The following is a 12,708-nucleotide window of genomic DNA, read 5'->3' on the forward strand; positions in this document are numbered from 1 at the left end:
TCTTAATAGGTTATCAATTCAGAGGCCAATAAGTCATGACTTTCTCTTCTCTTCTCTTCTCTCTCTCTCTCTCTCTCTCTCTCTCTCTCTCTCTCTCTCTCTCTCTCTCTCTCTCTCTCTCTCTCTCTCTCTCTCTCTCTCTCTCTCTGCTCTCCTTTCTCTCATGAGAGGTTGAGCACTTATGAAACCGCTCTTCCGGACGAAGGTTCATGTGTGTTTTTCTCGTTTTCCGTCAGCTAGAAATTTATTTGACTCAGTGACTCAAGGATGGCAGTAAGTGCCTTCGGTGTCGGGATAAAGGTAAACCAAGTGGTTCAGCGTGTCCCGGACACATTAATGGGCTGCTCGAATTTAGTTGATGCTTTCATTGTTCTCTGAGGTACTATTAGACTCTTATAATTGCTTCCTGAATATACTTGTCATGTTATCCCAGGGATTATTACTTGGTCAATGAGCCCGTCCTCCGAGCAAATCCATTATTTGGATTTGCTCCCTGAGGACAAGTTGGGCGTCGAACTGTGCCTGTTAAGGTTGATACAAATATTGTTTTCTGAGGTACGATTAGACTCTCTGTCAATACGTTTCCTGTTATGCTCGAGGTAATTAAAGAGCTTATTCCTTTGCCTGTTGGTGAATGGTTGCTCGGAAGATCATTCATCCAAAACTTCCATGTGTTTTCTCCCTAGTGGCTCAGGCGGTAGGCAACCAGGCCCAAGAGTCTTACATGAAAAATCCACTATGAACATGCATGATAACTGAGCACGGTCCTCTCCGGTTTGATCCCTCTTGTTCGGGTATAGTGATTATTATGATAATGCCTCTAAGTTGCAGCGGCTGAAAAGATACCGCCCAGGAGGAAGAAGGATACAACCATAAAGACAGAAGGGCTGTGAGGGGTTAAGGAACTATTGTACATACAGGAAATACATAGTATTTAAGGCAGTAGTTTGGTAAATCACTTCGGGAACTAAATATGGTTTATGTAATGATTGGTCTTATGACAGGCCTTGGATAGACACCCAAAATGACCAAGCAGCCAGATGGCGTCCGCCACAATGAAGAATGTGTTAGTACCTGCGGAATACAATACATATTAGGAGGAAGCACAAAGCCAGCATGACTATATGGCACTTGGAAGGGATACGGAGACAGGATTGGAGAGAGTCTAGGGGAACAGAACGATGCCCAACCACTTGGACCATCGGGGATAGAACGCCGACCAGCAAATAGTTAGACCGTCGCTGCACACACTAGTCTATGAGTCTTCAACGTCAAGAAAGTGAATCTATATTGTACAAGATGATATCCCTCCTTACAAAACTCACCCCTTGGTGCCAGCTCTACCCTTCAGTACACACAGACCCTCACCACAAAATTACTCCTGAAATATATTGAATTATATTTCCACTGCCGGTAGGCGGTCCCACGTACCTGCTGATGTCCAGGTCCCTCTCGGTATCGCTCCACTCGGCGTCCCTCTTCCTCGGCCGCGCTCACCCTCGGCCTTGCTTCCCCTCGGCGTCCGTCCTCCTCGGCGACTCTACACCTGCCTATCTCTCCTAACACTTTGCTCGCTCTCGCCCATACCCCCGCCCCTCTGGTACTCATCATGGTCAGGTCTGCCGCATCTGGAGTTGGAAGCCATCATCCTGAGCTCATTACGGACTCAGGGAAGTCTCATTGAGTAGAACTTCCAGGTGCGTGGGGTACTTCCACTCACTGTAGCTCCAGTACGGGGCGGAGGGTGAGTCTGCGGCCACTAGCGTCCTCTTCGCAGCTCTCCGGCCCAGCGTCTCCCTCTCAGCGAGCTCCCATATGGACTCTGCTTCTAAGCTGAGATCATCCTGATTGGTTGACTTGGACGTCATGGACATAATACTATAATAACAATAATTGAAAACGTTCCCTAGAACAGTAACAAATTACTTGTATTATGTTACAACAGAAAATAATACACATTTTCAGAAAATATACTGTATAGGAAATAGGCGGGACTTATTGTGGAGTATAGGCCAAAATACAGTCGTGTTTCTTGGTGCTGTGTGAGTGATATTATGGTGGGTGTGTTACATTATGGTGGGTGTGTCACATTATGGTTGTTGTGTCACATTATGGTGGGTGTGTTACATTATGGTGGGTGTGTCACATTATGGTGGGTGTGTTACATTATGGTGGATGTGTCACATTATGGTGGATGTGTCACATTATGGTGGGTGTGTCACATTATATGGTGGATGTGTCACATCATTGAAATTGAAATTGAAATAAGTTTATTGAGGTAAAATACACACAAAGGGATGAGGTAGCTCAAGCTATTCTGATGAGGTAATGTGACTAGATTGTTGCACTGTTAGGCAAATTAAGGTAAAACGGAGTAATTAACAGCCACTTAATCTCCTGGAAACTACATATTAAGTTTTATATGAGCTATCAGGGAACTCACACTATGGGTTTACTGTGATAATTTCGATGATTATTCGTATTTACATCTCTTGGGAAGCCCACTTGTCTGCCACTATACTTTCTGTGAGAAAGGGGCACTAATAGTATATTATTGCGAGTGCTTTTAATAAATATTGTATATCCTGGTAATATATATACACAGATATATATATATATGTTCATTCGATACATACTGTAATATGTATCCTTGTAGTGTAAACTGTTACGTATGCCCTGGTTATGTATATAGTATTATGTGTCCTGGTAATGTTAAAAGAGGTGTGTGTGTGTGTGAGCATATAACGTTTTTACTATGACCGTGGTATTGTGACCATGTACTGTGCTGGCTCTTTGGTACATCGGTTCCTGGTATATTGATTGTCAGAGTACTTCTCCAGATTACATGCAGGTACTCTGGTAATAACTAGTCCATTATTGTCACTTCTAGTTCCTGGTACTCTGTTAAGTGTTCCATTACTATGGTTTCTACTTTCTGGTACTATATAACGTCTGCCATTACTGTGATTTCTACTTCTTGGTACTTTCATTGTCAGGTTACTGTGTTACTTTGTTGCATCCAGGTACTTTGTTGTGTCTAGACAACGAATTTATTGCTTCCTCATTAATTTTGTCACTTGTGTTCTTGCGTTTTTACTCCATTAACTGAATTACTACCTTTGCAATGCATTAATAATGGTCTTCCGTTCTCAAGACGTCTTGTTCTAATGCCGTTACTCGCTGCTTCTTGAAGCCAGTGTGACATTTGTTACCTGATGCAGTGACGTCATGACTTCTCTGTCGTGACGTGACAGTTTCTTAGGAAATATAAAGACGAGCGAGGGTGTCTGGTCAGCAGTCCAGCTCTCGCCTCCAGACTTCACACAATCATGAAGGTACCTGCAGCTGTTACACTAGAAATATGTGAATCGTTATTTAACACCGTCAAAAAATATATATGAAACGCATATTCTTCATTCTAAATTAAGGCAGAGAACTGATATGTTAGTCTACAATTTCATCCTTTTCACACCAGAACTCTGAAGTTCGGCGATCGGCTAAGCCAGTTCATGAACATAATATAAACATCCTTCCTAGTTACCATAACCATTTTTAAACAGTTTCTCAGCATCGATTCTCTCACTCTACAGACAGTTACTCTGGTGCTCAGTGTAGCGGCGGTGGTGACGGCGCGAGCGGCCCCTCAGGGATATGGAGTCCCAGGGACTGGCGGGTCCGGGGACCAGTACTCCTCTGCCCCAGCCAATTACAACTTCCAGTGGGACGTTGACGACGCTGCCTCAGGCAACTTCTACGGCCACGGGGAACAAGCAACCAACGGCAACGTCCAGGGCAGGTGAGAGGACAAAACAACAACCAATATCGTAAGAGCATCACTGATATGAAACATCAGGCAAGTCACACAACCCATTGTTCCCTTCTTCCTCGGAACTGAACACCATTTGTCATCCATGTTTACTTTGTTGCATGCCAGTGTTTGATATGATCACACGGATATATAGTTAGTTTCATTACAACAATGTACACAGTTTCTGAATGTTCAGACCTTAAATCTGGGGCTTATATTCTTCCCGCAGTTACTACGTTCAGCTGCCGGATACGCGCCGCCAGCTGGTGGAGTACACCGCTGACGACTCCGGCTACCACCCCGTCGTCACCTACGAAGGTCAGGCCCAGTTTGGTGGCGGCGGCGGCGGCAAGGGGTCTTCTGGATCAGGTGGAGGCTACTCCTACAGTGGTGGCAGCGGCGGCGGCAGCAGCGGCGGTGGCGGCCAGGGGTCTTCAGCACCAGCTGGAGGCTACTACCCCTAGCCAGTAGCTGTTGTGTTTAAGCTTTGATCATAATATGTGAATTATTTTTGCTCTCTAAATTATGATGAAACAATTTAAATTGTGAAACAGGTTCAAATACAACTGACCTTAAGTTGCCTAATATCATAATTAGGAGGCTATTGTAAATCAATCAAGAATATTATTTGTATATATTATACGAATGAAGTCATGCTGGTTTTGACAAAATATTATGTACCCTTTAATATCTAAATAAATGAATGACTAAATATCGTATTATCTACATAAACTTTCATCAACCTACCAAATATATATATATATCACAAAAAAGTATAGAATTTGTCAGCAACTGGAAATTCTATTTTATATGGCTAGAAAGTTTTCACAGGAGCAGTATATCAACCGTCAAAGTATGACAGACCATGGATATCGCAACATTTGCTGCACTTTGTAAACCATTTTATCCTTAGGCTGCGGTTCAAGCCTGTGAGAGTTTTAAGTAGATAATGTTTAGTGTAACGCTAGGGTGCTTGAGGGGCTTAAAAATCTGGACGACTGAAGACCATAGCAGCTGATGTATTGTTGCTGACTTTGACTGAAATAGGTGTCTGAGATCAGTGGTCATGTTATGACAAATTAGCGTCCCTCAGTAACCACAGGACCACTTAGAAAACAGAATGTTATCTGTGCCGCTGTATTACGGCTGTCACCAGACTCCGTTGGTTGAGCAGAAAGGATATTTATGAATTATTCAAAGATATTGCTGATGACAGTGAATTAACTTTTGGAAATAGTAAACAAAACAGTGTAAAAATATCTGGTAATATCTTCTCCATAGTAATTATGGAGGAAGAGAAAGCCAGTCGCTCCGCTAGAATTACTATCCATCGACACTGAAACACTCACGGTTTAATTTAGCTCGTCTAATAGAAACCCATTTCGCATCCTATGGATAGTAATAAACGTTAAAGAGGTACTTAATAGGTTAAGGGACTCGACCCCAAAATTTCATTTAAACAAGTTACAGCCTTGTTGAGCGAACTATATAGTTTATTGAGACAAACATCAACAATCTATTCAAAATATAAATCACTCTAATATTACCGGAGCTTTTACAACGAGTGAGAATGTCAGTTAAACTAGATTATAATGGACCGCATTCCCATCCTGTGGGCAAGTGGAAGAAAGGTTTCAATGCCATATAATGGGTTCAAATACTGAACCCCTAATGATCTCTTAGCTAACCAATTTATCTCTGTGGTAAGACAGTTACAAATAATTTACCTACCATGCACCCCCCAGACCTATGTATTGAGAGGGGATGGCAAGGTTACAATCAGTTACATCTATTATAAACAGTAGATACATTTTAGATACTTGATAAGATTTCTGGTACTGTAGTTCATCATTTGAATTAAATACACATTTCTTGAACATTTGTGATAGTTTTCTTTTCTAAATGAAGTTGGAACGTAATTTGTTGACGTGATTTTCCCTTACTCTACATACAACCATAACATGCGACATAATTAGGAAGAAAATTGCCAGACTAAAAGACTCGAAAGCCACAGATGTGGATGGAATACAATCCAAAGTCATAAAGGAACTGGCAGAAGAACTATTCCTACCACGGAAATTACTTTTCACAAAATCTGTGAATCAAGGCATAGTCCCCTTAGATGGGATATATGCAAATGTCACCCCTATTTTCAGAAAAGGCAGAAAGAACTCAGCGGAGAACTACCGTCCAATCAGCTTTCACAAATCTGCAAGCTTATGTAGAGAATCCTCAGGGAGGGATTCATTTACCATTCACCAGTGAACAATCTTGTACAATCGACACAACATGGATTTGTTCAAAATAGATCCAACCTTACAAACCTGTTCACATTTTTGGAAACGGTAACCAACTACTCAGACAAAGGATTTCCGCTTGATGTAGTATACATAGATTTTGCTCAAGCCTTTGATAAGGTACCACATGAAAGACTGACAAAGAAATTACAGGCACATGGAATAAATGGAAGAATACTAGAATGGATAAAACAATGGTTAAAACAAAGATAACAAATAATGGTGCTAAATGGGAATGAATCCGACTGGAGAAATGTAGTAAATGGAGTACCTACCACAGGGGGGTCCATTTTTGGGCCAAGCCTTTTTGTCACATACATCAATGACAGATGAGAATATTACAAACCACATTATCAAATTTACAGAAGACACAAAGATTTATGGTAAAGTGAGAAATGATAAAGTTGTTGAAGCCTTACAAAGAGATCTACATGAACTCCGCAAATGGTCAGAAGACTGGCAAATGCTTTTTAATATTGACAAATGTAAGACCTTGCATGTGGGGCACAACAACCCACACCACAACTACCAAATTAATAACATCACATTACAGTAGATTGATAAAGAAAAGGTCTTTGGAGTCAAAATCCACCACTCACTGAAAGTTGCACAACAGGTTGGGGCAGCAGTCAAAAAAGCTAACCAAACACTTGGAATAATCAAGCGTACCTTTGACTTTAAGGAAAAGAAGGTAGTGATTTAATTGTATAAATCTCTGGTGCGCCTCCATTTGGAGTATTGTATCCATGCATGGAGACCTCATCTTCAGATGGATATAGCTGCTCTGGAGAAAGTGCAACACCGGGCAACAAAAAACATTCCAGAGCCCAGTCAACTCACGTATCAGCAAGGATTGAGGGGCCACAGGGCTAACAACAATGCAAACTAGGCATGACAGGGCGGATCTTATTGAAACTTTTAAAATACTGAACAATTTGGAGGATGTTTAGCAGGAAAATAAAAAAGTCTGATGTAACACAAACAAGGAGCAACGGTTTCAAGCTCAACAAGTCACAATGTCGGACTGAGAACAGGAGATGTTTTATCACCCACAGGGTAATAAACGCATGGAACCGCCTACCCGCCGAAGCTGTAAATGTCAAACCTCTTAACTTTTTAACTACAGCTAGAAAAGATAATCAGGGAAAATGCGGGGGGAGACCTTTGACAAGCCGCTGACTTCCTGTCCTCGAGCAAACAGAACTGCTAATGTTAGTGGCCCTCAGGTAAACTGAGGTATATGGTTCTCCATAACTTCATATAATTAAAACATTTGTTTTAATTTTCTGTTCACATGCACAGACAAACAAATTATGTATAAAAATTATATTAAAAAAATTATTAAAAAAGATTAATGTTTGATTGCTGCTGTGATTTTGCTTGTAGTGCTCTTGTTACGATTCTCGGTTATGTTCTTGCGTCTTCACTCCAGTAATTGGAATTTTCTAATATTTTTAAAGAGTTATACATGTTGCTGCTAGCCTGATATGCAATACGAGTGAGGTGACACATGTATCGTGTCTTAATGTTCCTACATTTTTTTTTTAGATAATAAATTATGAGGAGTAGAGATGGCGATGTCTTCTTTCCGATATCCTAGTGAAATAGTATGAATTATTACATTTTCAATAGGTCAAGAATGGTCTTCCCTTCACCAGATGCTCCTGTTCTGATGCCAAGACTCGTTGCATGTTGGGGCAAGTGTGAGACACGTAAACTGAAGCAGTGACACTGTGACTTCTCCGCCGTGACGAAACAGTTTCTTGGGAAATATAAAGACGAGCGAGGGTGTCTGGCCAGCAGTCCAGCTCTCGCCTCCAGACTTCACACAACCATGAAGGTACCTGGCAGCTGTTACATAAGAAATGTGTGATTCGTTACTTAATTCAGGCATATAAGTATTCATGAAGTGCATTTTCTCAATCCTGATAAATGGCACAGAATTTATAAGTCTGGGAGTTAATCGTTGGAACACCAGAAATATCGCTTGAGGTTAGGCTAGGACTGTTCTTGTAAATAGTAAAATTATCTTTCTTATTTATCATTACAATCTCTAAACTCAGTATTGTGTTTCATGTTGCAGACGGTGGCTCTGGTGCTCAGTGTGGCGGCGGTGGTGACGGCTCGAGCGGCGCCTCAGGGATATGGAGTCCCAGGGACTGGCGGGTCCGGGGGCCAGTACTCCTCTGCCCCAGCCAACTACAACTTCCAGTGGGACGTTGACGACGCTGCCTCAGGCAACTTCTACGGCCACGGGGAACAAGCAACCAACGGCAACGTCCAGGGCAGGTGAGATGACACAACCAATATCTTAAGAACATCACAGATATGAAACTACTTCCAAGGCACACAAGTTCACTTGAGCCTCGAAACTGAACACTATTTGTCGATCCTTGTTTTTTTATCCTGGCTGCCAGCGTTTGATATGAACACTTTTGTATATATAGTTATATTTCTTCCCAACGCCATTCTGAAGATAGTCCTTCAAATACTAAACCTGGGGCTCTTGTTCCTCCTACAGTTACTACGTACAGCTGCCGGATACCCGCCGCCAGCTGGTGGAGTACACCGCTGACGACTCCGGCTACCACCCCGTCGTCACCTACGAAGGTCAGGCCCAGTTTGGTGGCAGCGGCGGCGGCAAGGGGTCTTCTGGATCAGGTGGAGGCTACTCCTACAGTGGTGGCAGCGGCGGCGGCAGCAGCGGCGGTGGCGGCCAGGGTACTTCTGCACCAGCTGGAGGCTACTACCCCTAGCCAGTAGCTCTTATGTTTAACCTTTGAGATGTTCATTATTTTTGATAAATAATTTATAGTGAACATATTATGGAACAGAGTCAAATACATTATGTTTAAGCCCAACTGACTTAAAGCTGCGTAATATTACGTCAGGAGACTTGCAAATTAGTCATGAATGTGTGTGTTGTACATTATTTACCGAAGAAGTCATGCTGGTTTTGACAAAATATTATGGATCAAGTTAATACATGTCTTAATAAATGGTTGACCAAATGTCGTGTTGTCTACATATATACTCATAAACCGCCTAAGTAAGACAGAAACGAGAAACAAATAACGCTTAGTGGACCAGCCAGAGGCTTAGGGACTGCACAGGAATTTCCATGCAAAAACAAAAACAAAAATCATGAACCTGTCGTACATGACAAAATTAGGTAATTTGTCAGCTATATGTAACTATATGTAATTTATGTTTGGGGAAAGTTTTGCCAGGAGCAGTACACCATCTGTCAAAATCTGAAAGGTCATGGAAATTGGAGATAATGCTGCACTTGGTAAATTACTTTATCCTCAGGCTTGTGAGAGTGTTTAGTAGATTATGTTCAGTGAACGGCTAGCGTACTTGAAGTGTTTAGTGATCTGTGCTACTGGAGATTATGTCAGCTGATGTAATGCTGCCGACTTTGAAACAGTGGCTGGGAGAACTCTGATCACTTGTTCGAGTCATCCCATTGCTAAAACTGATTTTCACAGTAACATTGTTACGGAAAATTTGCGTCTTTCAATAACCATAGAACCACTTACAATAGAGGAGACAATATTATCTGTGCCGCTGCTCTTCTCAGACTCCAGGCTCAGGAGCTTTAGCGAAGAGAATAGTTATAAGGAATTCAGTGATATTGGTGGTTATTTACTTATTTGTGAGCACAGTAGAGGTCTCCAAACATGAAATTTTGGAAATAGTAAATGATGTATTGAAGATGCCTGTTAATAACTTTTCCGTGGTGATGTGTTGAGGAACGAGTTAGATTGCTGCTTTAGTATGAGTGGTTACAATGAGGTGTTTTACCTTGAGGTGATTTCGGGGCTTAGCGTCCCCGCGGCCCGGTCGTCGACCAGGCCTCCTGAGTGACCTTGAACACTGCCTCAAACATTTTCTAATATCGCCAAATCAAAAGTAAGTTTAGTTCATTTACTTTGCAGCCCACACGTATCCTGTAAGTGGTAGGAGAAGAGGTTACAGAGGTACATAATCAGTTAAGGAACTGACTACAAATGTTCATATACCTAAGAATGTTACAGCCTTAACTTGCCAGTTACAGATTTTCAGACAAGAGGAAATGCATCCGCCAGTCTTGTGATATTCACCGGGGTATTTAACTCCTGTCCATCGCTGGGAAGATCCTGGCTCTTATCCTGCTCGACCGTCTCCTTCAACACCTTCAGCAGGGTCTTCTCCCAGAAAGCCAATGCGGCTTCCGCACAGAACGCGGAGCTGTCGACATGATATTTGCAGCACGACAGCTCCAAGAAAAATGCCAAGAGCAACATAATGACCTCTTCGTGAACCTTCGTCGACCTTCCCAAGACCTTCGATAAGGTTAGCAGAGATAGCTTGTGGAAGATAAGGGAGGAGTTTGGGTGTCCCGGCAAATTCACTGCGATTGTCTGGCAGTTCCACGATGGAATGATGGCGAAAAAATGTGAGGACGGAGACGAGTCAGAAGCCATCCTGGTGACGAACGGCGTGAAGCAGGGCTGCGTTCTCGGCCCAACAATCTTCAGCATGTTTTCTTGGATAGAATACCCATCAGATACAGGATTGACAATGGGCTGTTCAACCTCAACCCGTTACAAAGGTGAAGGAAACTGTAATAAGATACTTCCTGTTCGCTGATAACTGCGCTCTCAACGCCAGCGCAGAGCAAATTATGCTACACGAAATGGACTGCTCCTCACATGCCTGCGACAACTTCGGTCTCATCATCAGCACCAAAAAGACTGAAGTCATATACCAACCCATACCCAGAATACCCTACCAGGAACCGCACATCACTGTCAAGGGGCAGAATCTTCAGCCAGTCGACAACTTTACCTATCTTGTCACCATAATCTCAAGAGCGGAGAGCATGTGATGCAAAAAGTCAACAACATGATCGCTAAGGCCAGCCCTGCCTTTGTAAGATACCGTAAGAATGTCTGGGAGCGGAGAGGCCTCAGCCTTACCACAAAACTGAAGATTTACCGTGCAGTGGTACTCACCACCTTTCTCTACGCCAGCGTGACCTGGACTGTCTACAGCAGACACGCCAAACAGCTCAATCACTTTCACTTGAGCTGTCTCCGCAGACTCCTCCACATCAAGTAGCAGGACGAAATCCGGGACACGGAGGTCCTGGAAAGGGCCGTTAATCCCAGCGTCTACACACTCCTACATAAAACTCAGGCCAGATGGACAGGCCACGTTGTCAGAATGTCTGACTGCTAATTACCTAAACAGCTGTTGTATGGAGAATTATGCCTGGGCACTCATTCTGTTGGGGGCAGAAGAAACGATTCAACGACTGCCTCAAGGTGACCCTCAACGACCTGCACATCAACCCCAATACTCGGGAGTCGCTTGCTCAGGACGGTCTAACTTCGAATAGAGAAGTCACCACAGGGACCCGTGCAGCAAAGAACAGAGGCCCAAAGGAAACGCACCGCACGCAAACCTGGGGCACCCTTCACCCTGCAGTAGTACCCACTTACATATGTCTCGTGTGTGGGCGAGCCTTCAGGACTCATATTGGCCATCTTCGACTCCGAAGGACGAACATCATCACATATTTTCTCATCGCAGACATCAGCATCCTATAAACAGCTCATCAAACAAACATCAATGAGATAAAATTTTAGTTAGATTAGTTTATCAAGAGCCCATATTTATCGTGTGTGTGTGAGAGAGAGGCAGAAGAGTTTCTGCGTCAAATAATAAGTTCAAATACCGTTCCCCAACGATCTTTAAACTAAGTAATTAAAATTTTTAATGAACTAATTACATATAATTTTAATATACCTAATATGCACCCCAGCCCACTCTATTGAGCAGAGGTATAAAGGTTACAACCACCTGTTAGCACTACCAATAGACAACAGTTGGCAAACTTAAGATACTTGATAAAACTTCTGGTAGTTTATCATTATATATTAAATATTCACATGTCTTGAATATTTGTGATATATTATTTTTTTTAATAAAATGGGAATACAATTCTTTTATGTTATTATCCCTTAATCTATATATATTGTTCTCTGTAACTTTATACAGTATAATGAAAATATTTGTTTTAATTTTCTAAACACACATGCACAAAAAATTAACATGATCAATGGAGAGTTAATTTATAAATGTCCTTTCCAAGTTCTAAGTGAAAAAAATCATAACACATATAGAGAAGACTCGTGCTAGAATCACCGAGCTAAACCTTTCGGTCATATTCAATAACACATAATGTCTACACAAACGACTGCTTCCAAAAATTATTATATGACTTTGTAAAGTATACTTTGAATTGTGTCCTTTTAATGCATAATGTAATGTGTTTATGGTAATTTATAATTTGTATGGGCTTGCAAAACTTAATATTGTATTTTTAGTAATGTTCAATTTGTGATGTTATAGCATATTTAATATGCTGAAAATATATTAATATTTTCGTAATAATAAACCACACATATCTTGATGCATTGTGTGACCCGATAATGTATGATTTGTCTAGCCAGGTAAAGTATAATGTTCAGTGTGTTGTATAAATATACATTTTTACTAGTAATATTGGGAAGTGCATTCAACTCCCATATAATATTTTTCCTCCCACGATAA

At 41.8% G+C, this 12,708-nt stretch overlaps 2 protein-coding genes across 2 annotated transcripts; both read left to right on the forward strand.

Annotated features, from left to right (window-relative positions):
• Window positions 1-1,024: 1,024 nt before the first annotated feature.
• LOC123761456 (pro-resilin-like) lies at window positions 1,025-4,272 on the forward strand. The gene is made up of 3 exons (XM_069329233.1): window positions 1,025-1,066; window positions 3,591-3,796; window positions 4,038-4,272. The coding sequence occupies exons 1-3, from the start codon at window positions 1,025-1,027 to the stop codon at window positions 4,270-4,272; spliced, it is 483 nt and encodes a 160-aa protein (XP_069185334.1).
• Window positions 4,273-7,253: 2,981 nt separating this feature from the next.
• On the forward strand, window positions 7,254-8,861 carry LOC123761445 (pro-resilin-like). The gene is made up of 3 exons (XM_045747476.2): window positions 7,254-7,331; window positions 8,189-8,394; window positions 8,627-8,861. The coding sequence occupies exons 1-3, from the start codon at window positions 7,254-7,256 to the stop codon at window positions 8,859-8,861; spliced, it is 519 nt and encodes a 172-aa protein (XP_045603432.2).
• The last annotated feature ends 3,847 nt before the right edge of the window (window positions 8,862-12,708 follow it).

This window comes from Procambarus clarkii, chromosome 22 (assembly GCF_040958095.1).
Source record: "Procambarus clarkii isolate CNS0578487 chromosome 22, FALCON_Pclarkii_2.0, whole genome shotgun sequence".
Classification (NCBI taxonomy): Eukaryota; Metazoa; Arthropoda; class Malacostraca; order Decapoda; family Cambaridae; genus Procambarus; species Procambarus clarkii.